The 12,985-nt window shown below is 57.1% G+C and overlaps 2 protein-coding genes across 5 annotated transcripts in view; both read right to left on the reverse strand.

Moving 5' to 3' along the window:
- Positions 1–275: 275 nt before the first annotated feature.
- On the reverse strand, positions 276–8,091 carry FXYD7 (FXYD domain containing ion transport regulator 7). Of its 2 annotated transcripts, none has more exons than XM_036441210.2 (6): positions 7,866–8,091; positions 4,390–4,419; positions 2,526–2,600; positions 2,356–2,389; positions 2,117–2,157; positions 276–681 (listed from the first exon to the last, which is right to left on the reverse strand). In XM_036441210.2, exons 1-6 carry the CDS (start codon positions 7,894–7,896, stop codon positions 659–661), a joined length of 234 nt encoding a protein of 77 aa, XP_036297103.1. In that variant the 5' UTR covers positions 7,897–8,091; the 3' UTR covers positions 276–658. The 2 variants fall into 2 exon arrangements, with proteins under 2 accessions (XP_036297103.1, XP_036297102.1); XM_036441209.2 differs by having other exon boundaries at positions 2,347–2,389; positions 7,866–8,088.
- A 93-nt stretch (positions 8,092–8,184) lies between these two features.
- FXYD1 (FXYD domain containing ion transport regulator 1) overlaps positions 8,185–12,985 on the reverse strand; it is a 9,355-nt gene continuing 4,554 nt past the window's right edge. Inside the window, exons 2-8 of one of the 3 annotated variants that reach the window (XM_036441202.2) lie at positions 10,971–11,035; positions 10,472–10,504; positions 9,721–9,795; positions 9,392–9,428; positions 8,616–8,665; positions 8,410–8,460; positions 8,185–8,310 (exon numbers count right to left, since the gene is read on the reverse strand). In XM_036441202.2, coding sequence (XP_036297095.1) covers positions 8,438–8,460; positions 8,616–8,665; positions 9,392–9,428; positions 9,721–9,795; positions 10,472–10,504; positions 10,971–11,035 — 283 coding nt within the window. In that variant the 3' untranslated portion in view covers positions 8,185–8,310; positions 8,410–8,437. Of the gene's footprint in view, positions 8,311–8,330; positions 8,461–8,615; positions 8,666–9,391; positions 9,429–9,720; positions 9,796–10,471; positions 10,505–10,970; positions 11,036–11,961; positions 12,012–12,080; positions 12,233–12,985 lie in introns of those variants that run through there. The other 2 variants (XM_036441206.2, XM_036441203.2) reach the window with 2 other exon arrangements.

Consider the following 12,985-nt stretch of genomic DNA (forward strand, 5'->3'; position numbering starts at 1 on the left):
CCACCAGGCCTGGGCCTAGGAGGTCTGGTTGGCTGGGGCTCCTTTGGGGACGGGGCGGGCGAGAAGGGAGGCACCTATTAGTGTCTCTAGAGGAGGAGGCGGACAGGGCACAGCCCAGGGGGGGTTGAGGGAGGGGAAGGGAATCCTAGCTAGAGGAGGAGGCCGCTGGGGAAGAGGAAGAAGGAGGGACCGCTTGGGGACTTGGCGAGGACTCCCCCGGTTCAGCTTTGCTCCTCCCCCATTTGGTCCCCACAGATGAGAGCACACAGACAGAACAGGGGGAAACCAAATGCACATTTATTCAGCTCAGGACACAGACACCCAGGGCGCAGGAGGACGGATCTCTGGGGAGGAGACGAGGAGGTGCGGGAGGGGGGGGGGCGGTACCGGGAGCTCTGCGGGGCAGGGGGCGGGCTCTCGGGCTCCAGGGCCTGGAGGCCCGAGCCCTCGTAGGTGGGATGCAGATGAGCTCTGTGGGGTTCGTCATTGCCAAGGCCTGGGGAGGGGCAGCGGGGTGCAGCGGCTCCAGCCTCGGGGTGGGTGGGGCGGCTCATTCCGGGGAGCGCTCCCAGCAGCGCACAGCTGGGGTCCCCACCACCTCCACCCGGTCCGCAGGCTCCCACATCAGGCAGGGACAGCAGCGGAGGGGAGGCTGGCTTTACACACCGCCACCTCCTGGGGCTGGAGGGAGGGAGACACAGTTTAGGTCAGTGGCCAGAGCACCCCCTCCCCAGAGCCAGTGAGCGCATCCCCACCGTGGAATGCAGACCCCCAAGAACTGACACGTCTGAGACGGCGCTCCCGGATGTGTGGTCCATGCAGGGCGCCCGTGTGTCTCTGTCCTGCCCTATAGGACAGTCACCAAGGGGATACACCTGTGCCTGTAAGGGGACTCCCTGGCCCCGCTTGGGCTTCTCTGGGGCTCCCCCCTGTCAGAAAGGGAGCCTCCACCTCCCACTTATGCTCCCTCCCTCGCCGTTCCCCACACCTGGCCTCGGAACATTGAGGCACAACAGGACTCTCCTGTTCCCACCCCCATGGGCCCGTCACTCACCCGGAGCGGGTCAGAGCCCTGCACAGACCCTCGGAACGGCCCAGGCATCAGGGCCTCCCCGCCCCCCAGGGTGTCCCCTTCATGCTTTTAAGTCTCATTAAAGAAAGTCCCATGAAACACTTGAAATCTGCCACCAAATCCCCCCCAAATATTGAGTACCCCACAGCCCACTTTTTAGTTACAAGAACTTTATAAGAGGTAGAGAGATTCCCATCTGATTCTTCTAAATATCCCTGGAGAGGACGCAGGTCCAATAAAAACAGGTCAAGATATTTTTACATAATTAAAATTAACACTCCCAAGGAGGCAGTCTGTCTCTACATGCTCACCCCCTCCATGGCCTACATCTCTCTCCAGTTCCCTTTACACCTTCCACCCACCTCACCCACTCTCCCCCTGCAGTACCCTTCCTACTCCCCTCTGCACCCATCCCTCCATCCCCCTCCCTCTCCCCTCTCCTGTACCCCCACGCCCTCAGTCCCCTCTGCTCTTTATCCCTTTCCATTGTTTCGCCTTGTACTACTTACATCAGTTTTTAAAAATCTGCATTCCATACCTCTCTCCTTTTGTCATTTTGATACTATTATTCAAAACCCCTTCCTTCCTTCACCCCTTCCTACCCTCAGTTCTTTCTCTTCTCTCCTTCGTTTCATTCTAGACTTCCAAATTGAACAATTAAGTCTGGAAAACATCTGTCTTTCTGCTTCTCTAGTACTCAGCTTTGTCTTCATTTCGACTGCGGAAGTCCTTTTCCTCTGTGGGGACCCTCTCCTCCCAGGCTTCTGGCTTTCTGCTCTGGGAAATCAGTTCATCCTTGCTTTCATAAGCTTGTACACTTGCGTCTGGGAGGCATAGTGAACTCTAGGACATTTGACATCCCGCTGACTAGCCGCAGTTAAACGTTTTGATCTGCAGGATCTCAGCTCCTACTGAATCTCTCATGTCCATCTATTGCGTTGGTGGCCCCATTCTTAGGGACACACAGTACACGTCCCCTTTTAATGACTCCCTTTTCTGCTCCCACACGTCCTCCTCCCAGACCACGCACTTTCTCACCCTCACCTGAGGAGGGAAGCTCCGACTTACAGGACTTGCATGTTGGGCTGTGGAAGCAAAGATGAGAAAGAAAAGCATAAGGACTTGAGATTTATGATCACTTAGTAAGTTATGTAACGTCTAATTTTTTTTTTTAAAAAAAGAGGCTCAATGGCCACAGGTTTATGTGGAATATAGGCTAGCCCTGGGCCTTTCTGTTCCCACCCGTCTCCCCTCTCTCCCCTCTGCTGCCAGACCTCTCAGACCTGGAGTCCGCCTTCCTGCACTTCACTTTCTTGCCTGTTAGGAGAGAGACAGACAGAAGAAGACAGGACATGAGGGTCTGGTTGAGAGCCAGCAGGGGAATGCTGTGCCTGGGCCTGACCGGAGGTGGCCCTCTTTGGGTTTTAGATTCCAGGAGAGAGGACACACTTACTGATGATGATGAGGATGCCCAGCAGGAACAATATGGTGGCCAGAGTCATGCCCACAGTCTGCACTGTGTCGTAGTCTGGGGAAGACAATGGGGGACATCAAGGTGAGGTAGCACCTCAGCACCCCCTCCCCCCCAGCCAGTCTTCATATTGCCCAGCCAGCGTCCCAAAATTCAGGGATGCTGCAGGCTATGCTGGAGGCTCCCCAGTGGGAGTGTGAAGATGACATAGCTCCCCTTGTCCTCTCTCTCCCTGACCCCTTCCTCTGGACCTCCTCCTACTGCCTGCTCCCTGGTCCTGTCCACCATTGTCACCTTCTGCACTACTGCAGCAAGCAACCTTCTCTACAGTCTCCCTCCCCCAGCCAGAGGGTAGCACCTGAGCCAGATCAGGGTCCTCCTCCCATTTTTATTGCGCTCCAAATAAAAGCCAGTCCTCATCACAGTCCACAGGGCCCTGTGAGATCTGCTCTCTGTTCCTTCTCAGACTTCACCCCACTCCACTTCCCCTCAACCCCTACCCCTAGGCACACCAGTCTCCCTGCTATTCCTGGAGCATGTCAGGCATGGTCCTACCTCAGGGTCCTGCACTTGCTCTTCCCCTACCTGAAAGATCTTCCCCCAAATACCCCTCTCCTACCAACTTCTGGGCTTTATTCAAATGTCAGTAAGACCTTCTCTTGCTGTCCTATTTAGAACTTCTCATCATCTTCTCAACACTGTAATCTAATTCTCTCCTTTAGCTGGGACCGGTTTGGCTCAATGGATAGAGCGTCAGCTTGGGGACTGAGGGGTCCCGGGTTCGATTCCGGTCAAGGGCATGTACCTTGGTTGTGGGCATATCCCCAGTAGGGGGTGTGCAAGAGGCAGCTGATTGATGACTCTCTCTCATCGATGTTTCTAACTCTCTATCTCTCTCCCTTCCTCTCTGTACAAAATCAATAAAATATATTTTTTTAAAAATAATAATTCTCTCCTTTATTTTCCTACATAAGAATTATTCTTATCTAATTATACTGCAGTAGATATTTTTTGAAATATTAATTTTTAGGACACCCACACTGTATCAGCAGTGGTCCAGGCTTCTGCCCCCAGGAAGTTGACTTTATTATTGTGCTAAAGCACTAAACAAAACAAAACCAAAAATTGAGTCATGTGACCACATGTAGCTGTGGTGTGGTTCCTCTTGCCTGGGATTCAGGAGGGCCTCTCCTAGCAGAGCAGTCAGTATTGGCTGAGGCCTGAGGTAGGAAAAGGAGCCTCGCCAGCTGTGTGAAGAGCTAGAGGAGGACTACTTCTGTCAGAGGAAGAGCAAGTGAACAGACCCTGAAGTGGGCAAGCACGTGGCTAGAAGCAAGAACAGTGTGAGCAAGCAAAGGCAGAAGCAGGAGGGCTGTTTGGAAAGAGAACAGGGACCAGGTCTCCTGGACCTGCAGGTAGCTTCTTTGAGCTTCCATGTTGTGGGAATGATTTGATGGCATCATCCAAGTAAATCTTTCCCACAGTTCTCTTAGATGGGAACTATTATTTTCCCTTATTTACAGAAAGATTCAGAAAGGCAACACGGCTAGTCAGTGGATAAGCCAAGATTCAAATCCAGGCAAATCCCAGACTTGTTTGCTACTCTGGTGACCCCAATGCACCAGCCCAGAGTCCTGGTGAAGCCTGAAAAAGCCCAGAGAAGATACCCCAATTTGATTTTGCCCTCCATGAGCCCAGCCATTGTGAGCTGCACCCACATGGTCCCATGGTTAATAGCCCAGCACATTATCAGCCACAACTGAAGTCACTTCAGCAGTGACCCATGGGCATCAGCAGCCACCTTCATCCATCCCCAGGTGCTCTTATCATAGAATCTGCCACTCACCATAGTGAAATGGGTCAGGTTCCTGAGGAACTGTAGGAAGGAAGGCAGAGAAAGAGAGAGAGGGAAAAAAATATTTCAACACTAGGTTTCTTAACATATGTGAGGATCCAGAGGGGGCCACTGGCCTAATGGTTTCTGTGTAGAAATCAGATAAAGAGAGACCCCTTGTGCTGGGTGATAGAGCTTCAAGGTTTGAAGAGTAAGCACAGGATGGATTCCAGCTCCCACTTAATCCATTGGTTGATAACCTTCCCTTGCATAGTCCTGGCCCTAGGCCCTTGTGGAGGTCTTTTGCAAATGATGGATTCATTTCCTGAAATATAGATAATCTCTCGTGTATACGGGGCTGGGGGTGAAGAGACTCCAATCTCACCGCTGGACTGCTGAGTGTGTCACCTTCCCCTGAGCACTCCCTGAGACCTCTCAGTCACCGAGCTCCAAAAGGCAGCCACTGTAGCTACTGCTCTCATCCACTTGCTTCTGCCACCAAGTCCAGCACAGGGAGCTGTCCTATAATACACTCTATATTCTGCTATATATAATGTGTTTATGTTACTTATTTCTAAGGCATTACCGATTTTAATATTCATAATTGATTTTGTAGCAGCTTTTCCGGGGGTGGGGATTATGCATGAATATGAATGTAACTGTACAACATGAAACATACCCATCTTTTAGAAAACTCACCCTGATTTCATAAATGTTAATGTATGGGTAAAATATCTATGTGTGTGGGTTTTCTTTTCTCCTTGTCCCAAACTATATTCTGCTTCAGGAGAGCTCAGAACATCCTTTCCATTCAGGAACCCCTCTGATGGCTCTTGAATTTCTCCAACAGCTCTCTGTACAGTCTGCTGTGTCTAGGGCAGAATTCTAGGGCACCGCTGGGGGAGGGGTGCCAGCAATGCCAGGTGTTGTCGTTAGGGTTCCTCCCCTCCCAGGCTCAGGGAGAGATGGCTGCCTTGATGTGGGGGGGAGGAGTCATGTGACTAATCCTGGTCAATGAACTGTGAGCGGAGATGTCATCCTCACTTCCAGGCTGGAGCACTTAAGAGCCCAGATAAGATCTCCCTGTTGACTTTGACCTGGTGACATGAATGTTCAGGATGGTAACCGCTCGGTTCATTGGTGAATGAGGTCCCCAGCTGACCTGTGATTGATGAGTAGTATAAGTGAGAAACAAACCTTGGTTGTCAGAAGCCACTGAGACTTTTGGTACCATTTGTTACCCTGAATGCTCTAGCCTAAACTGACTAATACAGGTGGCACTCAGGCAAGACCCTGAAGAGCACTGATTCACACCATGTGCAAGTTCACCCTTCTCCATTCTCTGTCCAGTCTTCCAAGAGGGAAGGGGGTCTTGGGTAGAGCAATGGGATTATCCTGCTTTTTGTTGCCTATGTTTCTATACACCATCCCTACCCAAACCAGCAGGAACCCGCTGGGTGAGTGCCCATCCTAGAATCCTCTCTGGTTCTTCCCTGGCTGCTCCGTGCTCCAAGTTCTTCTGGTTCCTGCTACCCCAGCAGTCTGGGTCCTCAGGGCTAGGCTGGGCTAAAGGTGGAGCCAGGAGGCAGGAAAAGGGATGTGCACCACTCCTGGCCAGTTGCCAGAGACAAGAGGAAGGAGGTGGTTGCTATGGTAACTGGGGCATCTGATGAAGAGAGGTAGTGGGCTCAGGCACCTCAGGCGGGTGGGGTTCCATGGGGGCTTAGGGGTTGGGTTTCTAACTCTGGAGCCAATCTTGACTCCCTCTGCTCCCTTTGTACCTCCCTTTGTTGCCCCTCCCCAAGGCTGGCTTCTGGCCAAGTTGAGGGTCCTTCTCAGGAATAAAGGACCCAGGCCCAGTGAGTCTCCTGCATCCCCTGATTGTCCCCCAACTCTCCCTCCTGCTCTGTGACAGGCTGGGGAGAACTTCGCCTTTCTCTCCCTTCCCTTCCCCTCCCAACAATCCAGTATTTAGTTTCCCTAAGCAGTTTGCAAGACACAACATTACTTTTCCTCCTGAGGTTCCCCCAAACCTGTAGCCCCCTCTGATGGTGTGACTGGGGAAAGTGGAGAGGGGTTGGCTGAGGCGTCTGTCCTCCCACCTTGGCCCGTCCACTGGCATCGATCCTGCTAACCACCTCCATGAAGAGAAGCCCTGGGCTCCCGCCAGGCCTGCCGGCTCAGCCCAGCCCCCTCTCCCCAGGGTGGTTTCCAGCCTCTGCAGGCCCCCCCCTCCACCCCCGCCCTGCTTCCAATTCTGCAGATACAGCTCGGTGCAGCAGCCCCTGCCTGCCGGGAAAGGGGGCAGGGAGGGAAAGACTGGAGCGCAGTGGGGTTTCCTCAGCACCGCTAGCCTTATCCCCTGGCCCCGCTCTCGGCGCTGGGAACCCTTCCTCTGCCCCCAACCCTCAATTAAACCGTTCTTCCCTTGCTCCTCTGGAGAAACGGGCTCAGGAAAGGAAAGGAGGCGCTTAGGAGAGTGTTTAAGCGGGTGCATATAACTGGGTTAATGGGTGTGAAATGCACATCGCTGTGGTTGGATGGAGATGAGGAGGAGCAACTATGTGCACCCAAGTGCACCCCCTAGTCCAGACCAGATCCCTGAACGAGGGCTGGAAAGGAGGGACCTGTCACCCATTCCAGCCCTGGGGGCTGCTGCAGCAGATCAGGCCCCACCCTGTGCTGCCCTTCCTCCTCATTCCGCTCTAGCCTTTGGATCTCTCTCTCACCTCCTGTGTCTTTCTCTATGCGTCCCTCTCTACAGTTGCCTCATCTCCTCTCTCTCTCCCCGTCTCTGCTCTCTCTTTCTCTGCATTTCTCTGTTTCTCTCTACCTCTCCCCTTCACTCTCCTGGAATCGCTCTGAGTCTCCTATCTGTCTTTCCGGGTCTCTGACTCTGGGTCTCCTGTCTCCCTGGATCCTTTTCTATCTCTTTCAGGCTCAGTCTCTATAATCCTTTCTATCTCGCTCCATCTCTCACTTCCTCCATCCCCCATCTGCTCCTTTTCCTCCCTTTCCTCCTGAGCCTGCCTGGCAGGCTTTCCCACCACAGAAGCTAGCGCTGGGGAAAAGGGGGATACGACCCCTCCCCCCTACCCATTTCCGGGACCCTGAAAAGGGCGAGAACCTCTGTGGCTGCTGACCCATCAGCTCCCACCCTCAAAGCCCATCTCTTCGCAGTCCACTACCATGCTGTACTGTGCAGGATCAGCCACCCGGTTGCCATAGCTACCGGTCAGAGCATCCTTTCTCTCCCGACTCCGCTCTCCCACCAGGGGTCTCGCACAGGAGGGACGCCGCCGGGGGACGGTGCCCGAGAGGCCCAGGGGGCGCCAAGGGGTGCAGTGCAGGGGCCTCCGCCCAGGGGAGGGACGGACACCCCTTCCCCTCTCCCCTCCCTTTCCAGTGCTGGTATCTCCTCAGATCCTCTCTCCGAAGCCCTAAGACCTCGGAGCCCCCCCTGCACCCTTTCCCCAGGCGACGCTCACCCTTGGTAGGGGCCTGGGTTGGGGTCGCCATGCCGGGCTGGAGCAGGGGGAGGCTGGATGCCGAAACGGTGAAGGCACGGCTGCGGCAGCTGGAAGACCGATGGACTGCTGTCTGGGGGAGATGGGGGTGCCTTGCTGTGGGGGGGCCGCAGCCAATGGGGGCCCGGAGAGCCCGCCTCCGTCCAGGCCGCCCCCGCCCCCGCCCCCGCCCACCTCCGAGGTCCCCGCCCCTTCCCCGAGGGCGGGGGCGCCCCCTGCCGGGCCCGGGGGTGCCTGCCGAGGCTGCCGCGGGAGGAACTGACATCGACAGACGCAGTCGGGAGAGAAAAACACGTTTTATTGTCAGTGGGGGCGGCGGGGCCGAGGGGGGTCCGGCTGGGAAGTGGAGCGGTCCGGGCGGCGGCAGGCGGGGGCGGGGGCAGGGGTGGCGGGGGCCAGGTGCATCCTGTGGGGTGAAAGGGGCGGCGGGCTCTCCTGAGAGCCAGCCGCCCCGGCCCTTCGCCCCCTCCGCCCCGCCCGGCAGGCTTGGACGGCGCGGCAGGACCTGGCTGCGTCCCGGGGTGCCAGTGCTTCTACCGCCTGCGGCTGGACAGACCTGAGGGACACGGAGTTCGGTGTCAGGGCACCCCGGCTCCGGGGAGTGGGAGCGGCAGAGCAGTCCCCCGCCCTCCGGCTTGAGACCAGTCCCCACCCTCCACCCGCCCCGAGAGGGCCGCCCGCATCCCCAACACCCGGAGGCTCCCGACTCACGGCGGATGGAGCTGCGGAAAGTTCCCTCCTCTTCGTCAGGCTCCCCAGTCCTGGGAATGGAGGGCGGAGGAATTGGGAAAGGAAAGAGGGTGGCGGCCACGCCGAGGCAGCCTCCTTCACGGACCCGGGCGCCCCGCGGCCGAGGTTCCGCCAGAATTCAGGGGCGCCAGGAGCGTTCCTCCGGGCGCCGTGAGCACCTCCCGGGAAGGCCTGGGAGTCGGGCGGGGGGAGGGGGGAGGGGGGAGAGGATGGGGCCAGAGGGGCAGCGGGCCTCGAGGTGGCCTCTTCTGGGGGATCATCTACCGCCCGGGCCTCGGCGTTCGCCTCTGTGAAATGGGTTCACAGCGGCGCCGGCCTCCGCGGGCGGTGAATAGGACGCCAGGCACCGGCCTCCGGCAGTGGGACCCGCCGGTAACTCTGGCTGTTATTTATAATGACATCTGCAATTGTTCCCGCAGGGAGAAGGTACTTGTACTTTCTCGTTTTTATTTAACGGCGAATCAAAGAGCTAGCAACGGGGCCGGGGAAACTGGGCCACCGGTGGTGACCTCACCCTCCGGGCGCTCCCGCCGCGCATGACTGTGTTTGTGGGCCCTGGCGCCTGCAGCCGCCGCCCCGGCCGGGAGCCCAGCCGGGCAGGAGGGCGGTTAGTTCACTGCGGGGTCCGGGACCCGGCTCGGGCGTGGCACCGGCAGGTGCTGGTGCAGACTTGCTGACGGGCCTCGGCGCCGCCCTGAGCCCCGCAGAGCGGGAGTGAGAGCGCCGGGGGGCCTTACCTCTGCTGCTGGTTGAATTTGCAGCGGCACTTTCTGCCTGTGGGAGGGAGGGGAGACAGGGCTGAGAGCCCATCTGGGCGGCACCCAGGGGCGCTCCGGCTCCAGTTGGCGCTGCCAGGGTGGAGCCGGGGGCGGGCCAAGGGCGGGAGTGCCGGGGGCGGGGTCGAGGATGGCATGGGGGCGGGGCCAAATGGGGCAGTGCCTGGGCGGGGCAGAATGGGGCGGGCAGAAGGTGGCGATAGGGCGCGGCTGAGGGCGGGGTGGGGCGGGCCCGGGCGGGGCCCGGGGGTAAAGCGGGAGAACCCGGCTGGAGGCAGTGGGGCACTCACTGAGGATGATGAGGATTCCCAGAATGAAGAGGACCCCGGCGATGACGAGGCCTCCGATCCTCAGAGATTGATAGTCTATGGGCAGCAGGGAGGAGGGTGAGGGCAGGGAGGGGAGGAAGAAGGATAGGAGAAGGGCAAAATGGGGAGGAGGGAGCAAGGAGGAAGGAGGAGGAGGAGAGGAGAAAGAAGATCAGTCAGAAAGGAGCAGGTATGGGAAGACAGAGGAGATGGATCAGGGAGAAGAGAGCGAAGGAAGAGGAGGTGGGCAGTGCAGAGAGGACGGTGAGAGGATGAGAGGGACAGGGAGAGGAGAAAGGGCAGGAAGCAGCAGGGGATGGGCCGCAGATTCTGAGAGGTAAAAGGAGAAAGAGAACCAGAGAACCAGAGAGGGATCAAATAGAGAGACAGAGGTAGAGAGAGAGAGAGAGAGAGAGAGAAAGAGAGAGAGAGAGAGAGAGAGAGAGAGAGGAGGGAGAGAGGAGGAGGGAGGGAGGGAGGGAGGGAGGGAGGGAGGGAGGGAGGAAGGGAGAGAGGAGAGAGAGAAGAGAAGAGAAGAGAAGAGAAGAGAAGAGAAGAGAAGAGAAGAGAAGAGAAGAGAAGAGAAGAGAGAGAAGAGAAGAGAAGAGAGAAGAGAAGAGAAGAGAAGAGAAGAGAGGAGAGAGGAGAGAGGAGAGAGAGAGATTGAGGACAAGACAGGCAAACCCAGCCCCCTACCCCAATTCCCAAAGACAGATGCTCCGCCCTCCCTCACCGTAGGTGAATGGGTCATGTTCCTGTGGACCTTCTGGAAAGAGAAAGAGAAATCAGGGGTTGGGTGCTTCCTGGCTCCTTGGACAAGGGGGGCATAAAAAGACCCTTTGGGGGCTCTGCCTTCCCGGGCTGAGAGCTGGGGGACAGTTGGGCCCTGAGCAAACTCCTTGCCCTCTCCGGGTCTTAGCTGCCTTCTCTGCACCGCCCCGGTGGGGTCTGCAGGGAGCCCCTGACTGCTCCAGCTCCCCATCTCATTACAGGTTGTCTCTGATTCCGTCACTCTGGGGAAGCCAGCCGCCATCCCACCCTTAGCCTGGCCTGGGCATCCTCCCTCCTCCCCCACTACTAGCCTGTTACTGGACTCCATGTGGGACTCCCACTTTCCCAGTGCCCCCACTGACTCAGGTTAGGGTGAGTCTCCGGCTTGGTTCTCTAGCAGGGTTTCCCAACTCCTGCCACCCTGGGTCTGAGGTGGGTAGTGGGCTGTCTCCCAGACTCACCTGCTCTAGCCATGGCAAGGAGACCCACACAGAGAACCAAGATGTGGTCGAGAGATGCCATTATCCTGGGGAACACCAAGAGTTAGGCAGTGTGCACCCTCGTTCCCCCACCACTGGGGCCTGAACCCAAGGGGTTAAGTCGGAGAAGGACTTAATTCCCAAAGCATTTGGCATGCACCCTGAGTAACAGGGCCACCCCCTGCTTCACAGGACACAGTGTCACCAAATCAACCCACAAAATGGGGTCACGTGGCCACAAGGACGGGGGTGAGGCACACACTACCCAAGGGGATCTCCTGCAGGCCAGGCCTTCCCGCTGCAGGCCGCAGATTCCCACCCTCTCCAGAGAGCGGGAGGCCTCACCCCACCCAGATGGACAGACAGACACACTGCAAGGGACGAACATGCCCAAGGGCCCACCTGCCCACCAGGGCCTTGCTGTGTCCGAAATATCCCAGCTCTGCTGCGCTGACCCTGACAGCCGCTCTCTGCCTGACCCTGGGTATAAATATCTCCCACTTCACGCTGGAGGAATTTGCCTCGTACAGGCCACCATGGCAACAGCCTTCCTTCCCCTCCTTGGGGTCAGGCACAATCCTGCTGGGGAAAAGCCACCCCGTCTCCTCTTCTGGGAACAATGAGAAAAATATTCCCTCCACCCGCCTCTGGGTGACATCTTTCACAAGCAGACAACACCAGCAAGTGACATGAGGGAAAAGACAGATGCCAGGGGCAGGGGCACACACACACACACACACACACACACAATGGGGCTGAAATGGATCCACACCCGTCCGGTACCCCTACACTTCTAGTTGGAGACACGGTCAGGCACAGATTACTGCTCATCTAGGCCTCCAGTGCACCCAAACAGTGACACAACCCACATAAATGTCCACGGCCCACCCCAGGCAGGGGCAACAGCAAGGAAGGGAGAAGTTGCACCCATACTCCCACCCCTGGGACAAGCGAACGTCCCAAACAAACATACTGCGTTTCTCTTAGGTCTGGCCTGCCTGGGAAGCCAGGGACTGGCCACTCCTGCTCCCAAAATAGGCTGCCCAGCTAGGCGAGGGGTGAGGCCGGGAGGGAGGGGTAGGGGACGCTCACCCCAATCAGGCTGTCCCCTGCTGGACGCAGGCCCCCAAGTCTGGCTGTGACCGGGCAAGCACTTTGGACCCCCTGGCCCAGAGCTGGATGCACCGCCCCCAGCGATCTCCCCTCCCAGCCCCACCCCAGCCAAGCCCTCCCCAACCAGCAGCTGTAACTGGAGCTGGTGCTGGAGGGGGGCCAGGGGGCGGCCCCCAGCCCAGACCGCCCTGGCCCGCTAGGTTAACTCTCTCCTCTCAGATGGAGGAACAGTAGACAGCCATGTTGCGGAAAGCTGGAGAAAGGAGATCCTGGCAGAGAGGGCTGGATTGCAGACACGCACACGCACATGCCTCAGGCTGATCTCAGACAGCTTCTGAGCTGGGCTGAGGGGTGTCAATAATTTTCTGTGCTGTTTCCTGGGAATTGGGCTGAGGTGGCGCCTACAGACACCTAGCCTGAGTGTTGAGGAGCCCACTGAGCCCTGGTTCCAGTATTTTTCGGAGCCCCGGTCGGCAAGCAGCACAGGACTGTTTGCGGGACATTTCAATGTGTGTATGTGTTGTTTGCTGTCGACTGTTTAGTCCCTCAGGAATGTGCCTGTGCGCACACACACAGAGAAACCCACAAACCCAGATAAACAGGCAAAAAAGCACATGCACACATGTTGTATGTACATACAGAGACAGACACACACGGAATAACACACTCATAGAGAAACCCAAAGACACACACACAGCCAGCACCTCTTACACCAGTCACAAAACACCAAGGCAAACACATTTGCTTACCCAAACAACACACACCTATCCATTCAGATGTACACCTGTACATAGGCACAATCAAATTCACGGCCACACACTATCCCCCTTACAAATGGTCACAAAGATACACACTCCTAAGAAGACATTCTGACACACCAATGC

The sequence above is a fragment of the Pipistrellus kuhlii genome, unplaced genomic scaffold, assembly GCF_014108245.1.
Source record: "Pipistrellus kuhlii isolate mPipKuh1 unplaced genomic scaffold, mPipKuh1.p scaffold_m20_p_17, whole genome shotgun sequence".
In the NCBI taxonomy this organism is placed as follows: domain Eukaryota; kingdom Metazoa; phylum Chordata; class Mammalia; order Chiroptera; family Vespertilionidae; genus Pipistrellus; species Pipistrellus kuhlii.

What these genes read in the sequence shown, in the direction of transcription:
- FXYD7 (XM_036441209.2), bottom strand. Translation starts at nt 7,896, where the DNA reads ATGGCGACCCCAACCCAGGCCCCTACCAAGG. An exon ending in GGGCATCCTCATCATCATCA is followed by an intron (nt 2,390 to 2,525) that starts GTAAGTGTGTCC and finishes CTCTCCTAACAG; the next exon opens with GCAAGAAAGTGAAGTGCAGG. An exon ending in GCGGACTCCAGGTCTGAGAG is followed by an intron (nt 2,158 to 2,346) that starts GTCTGGCAGCAG and finishes TTGCTTCCACAG; the next exon opens with CCCAACATGCAAGTCCTGTA.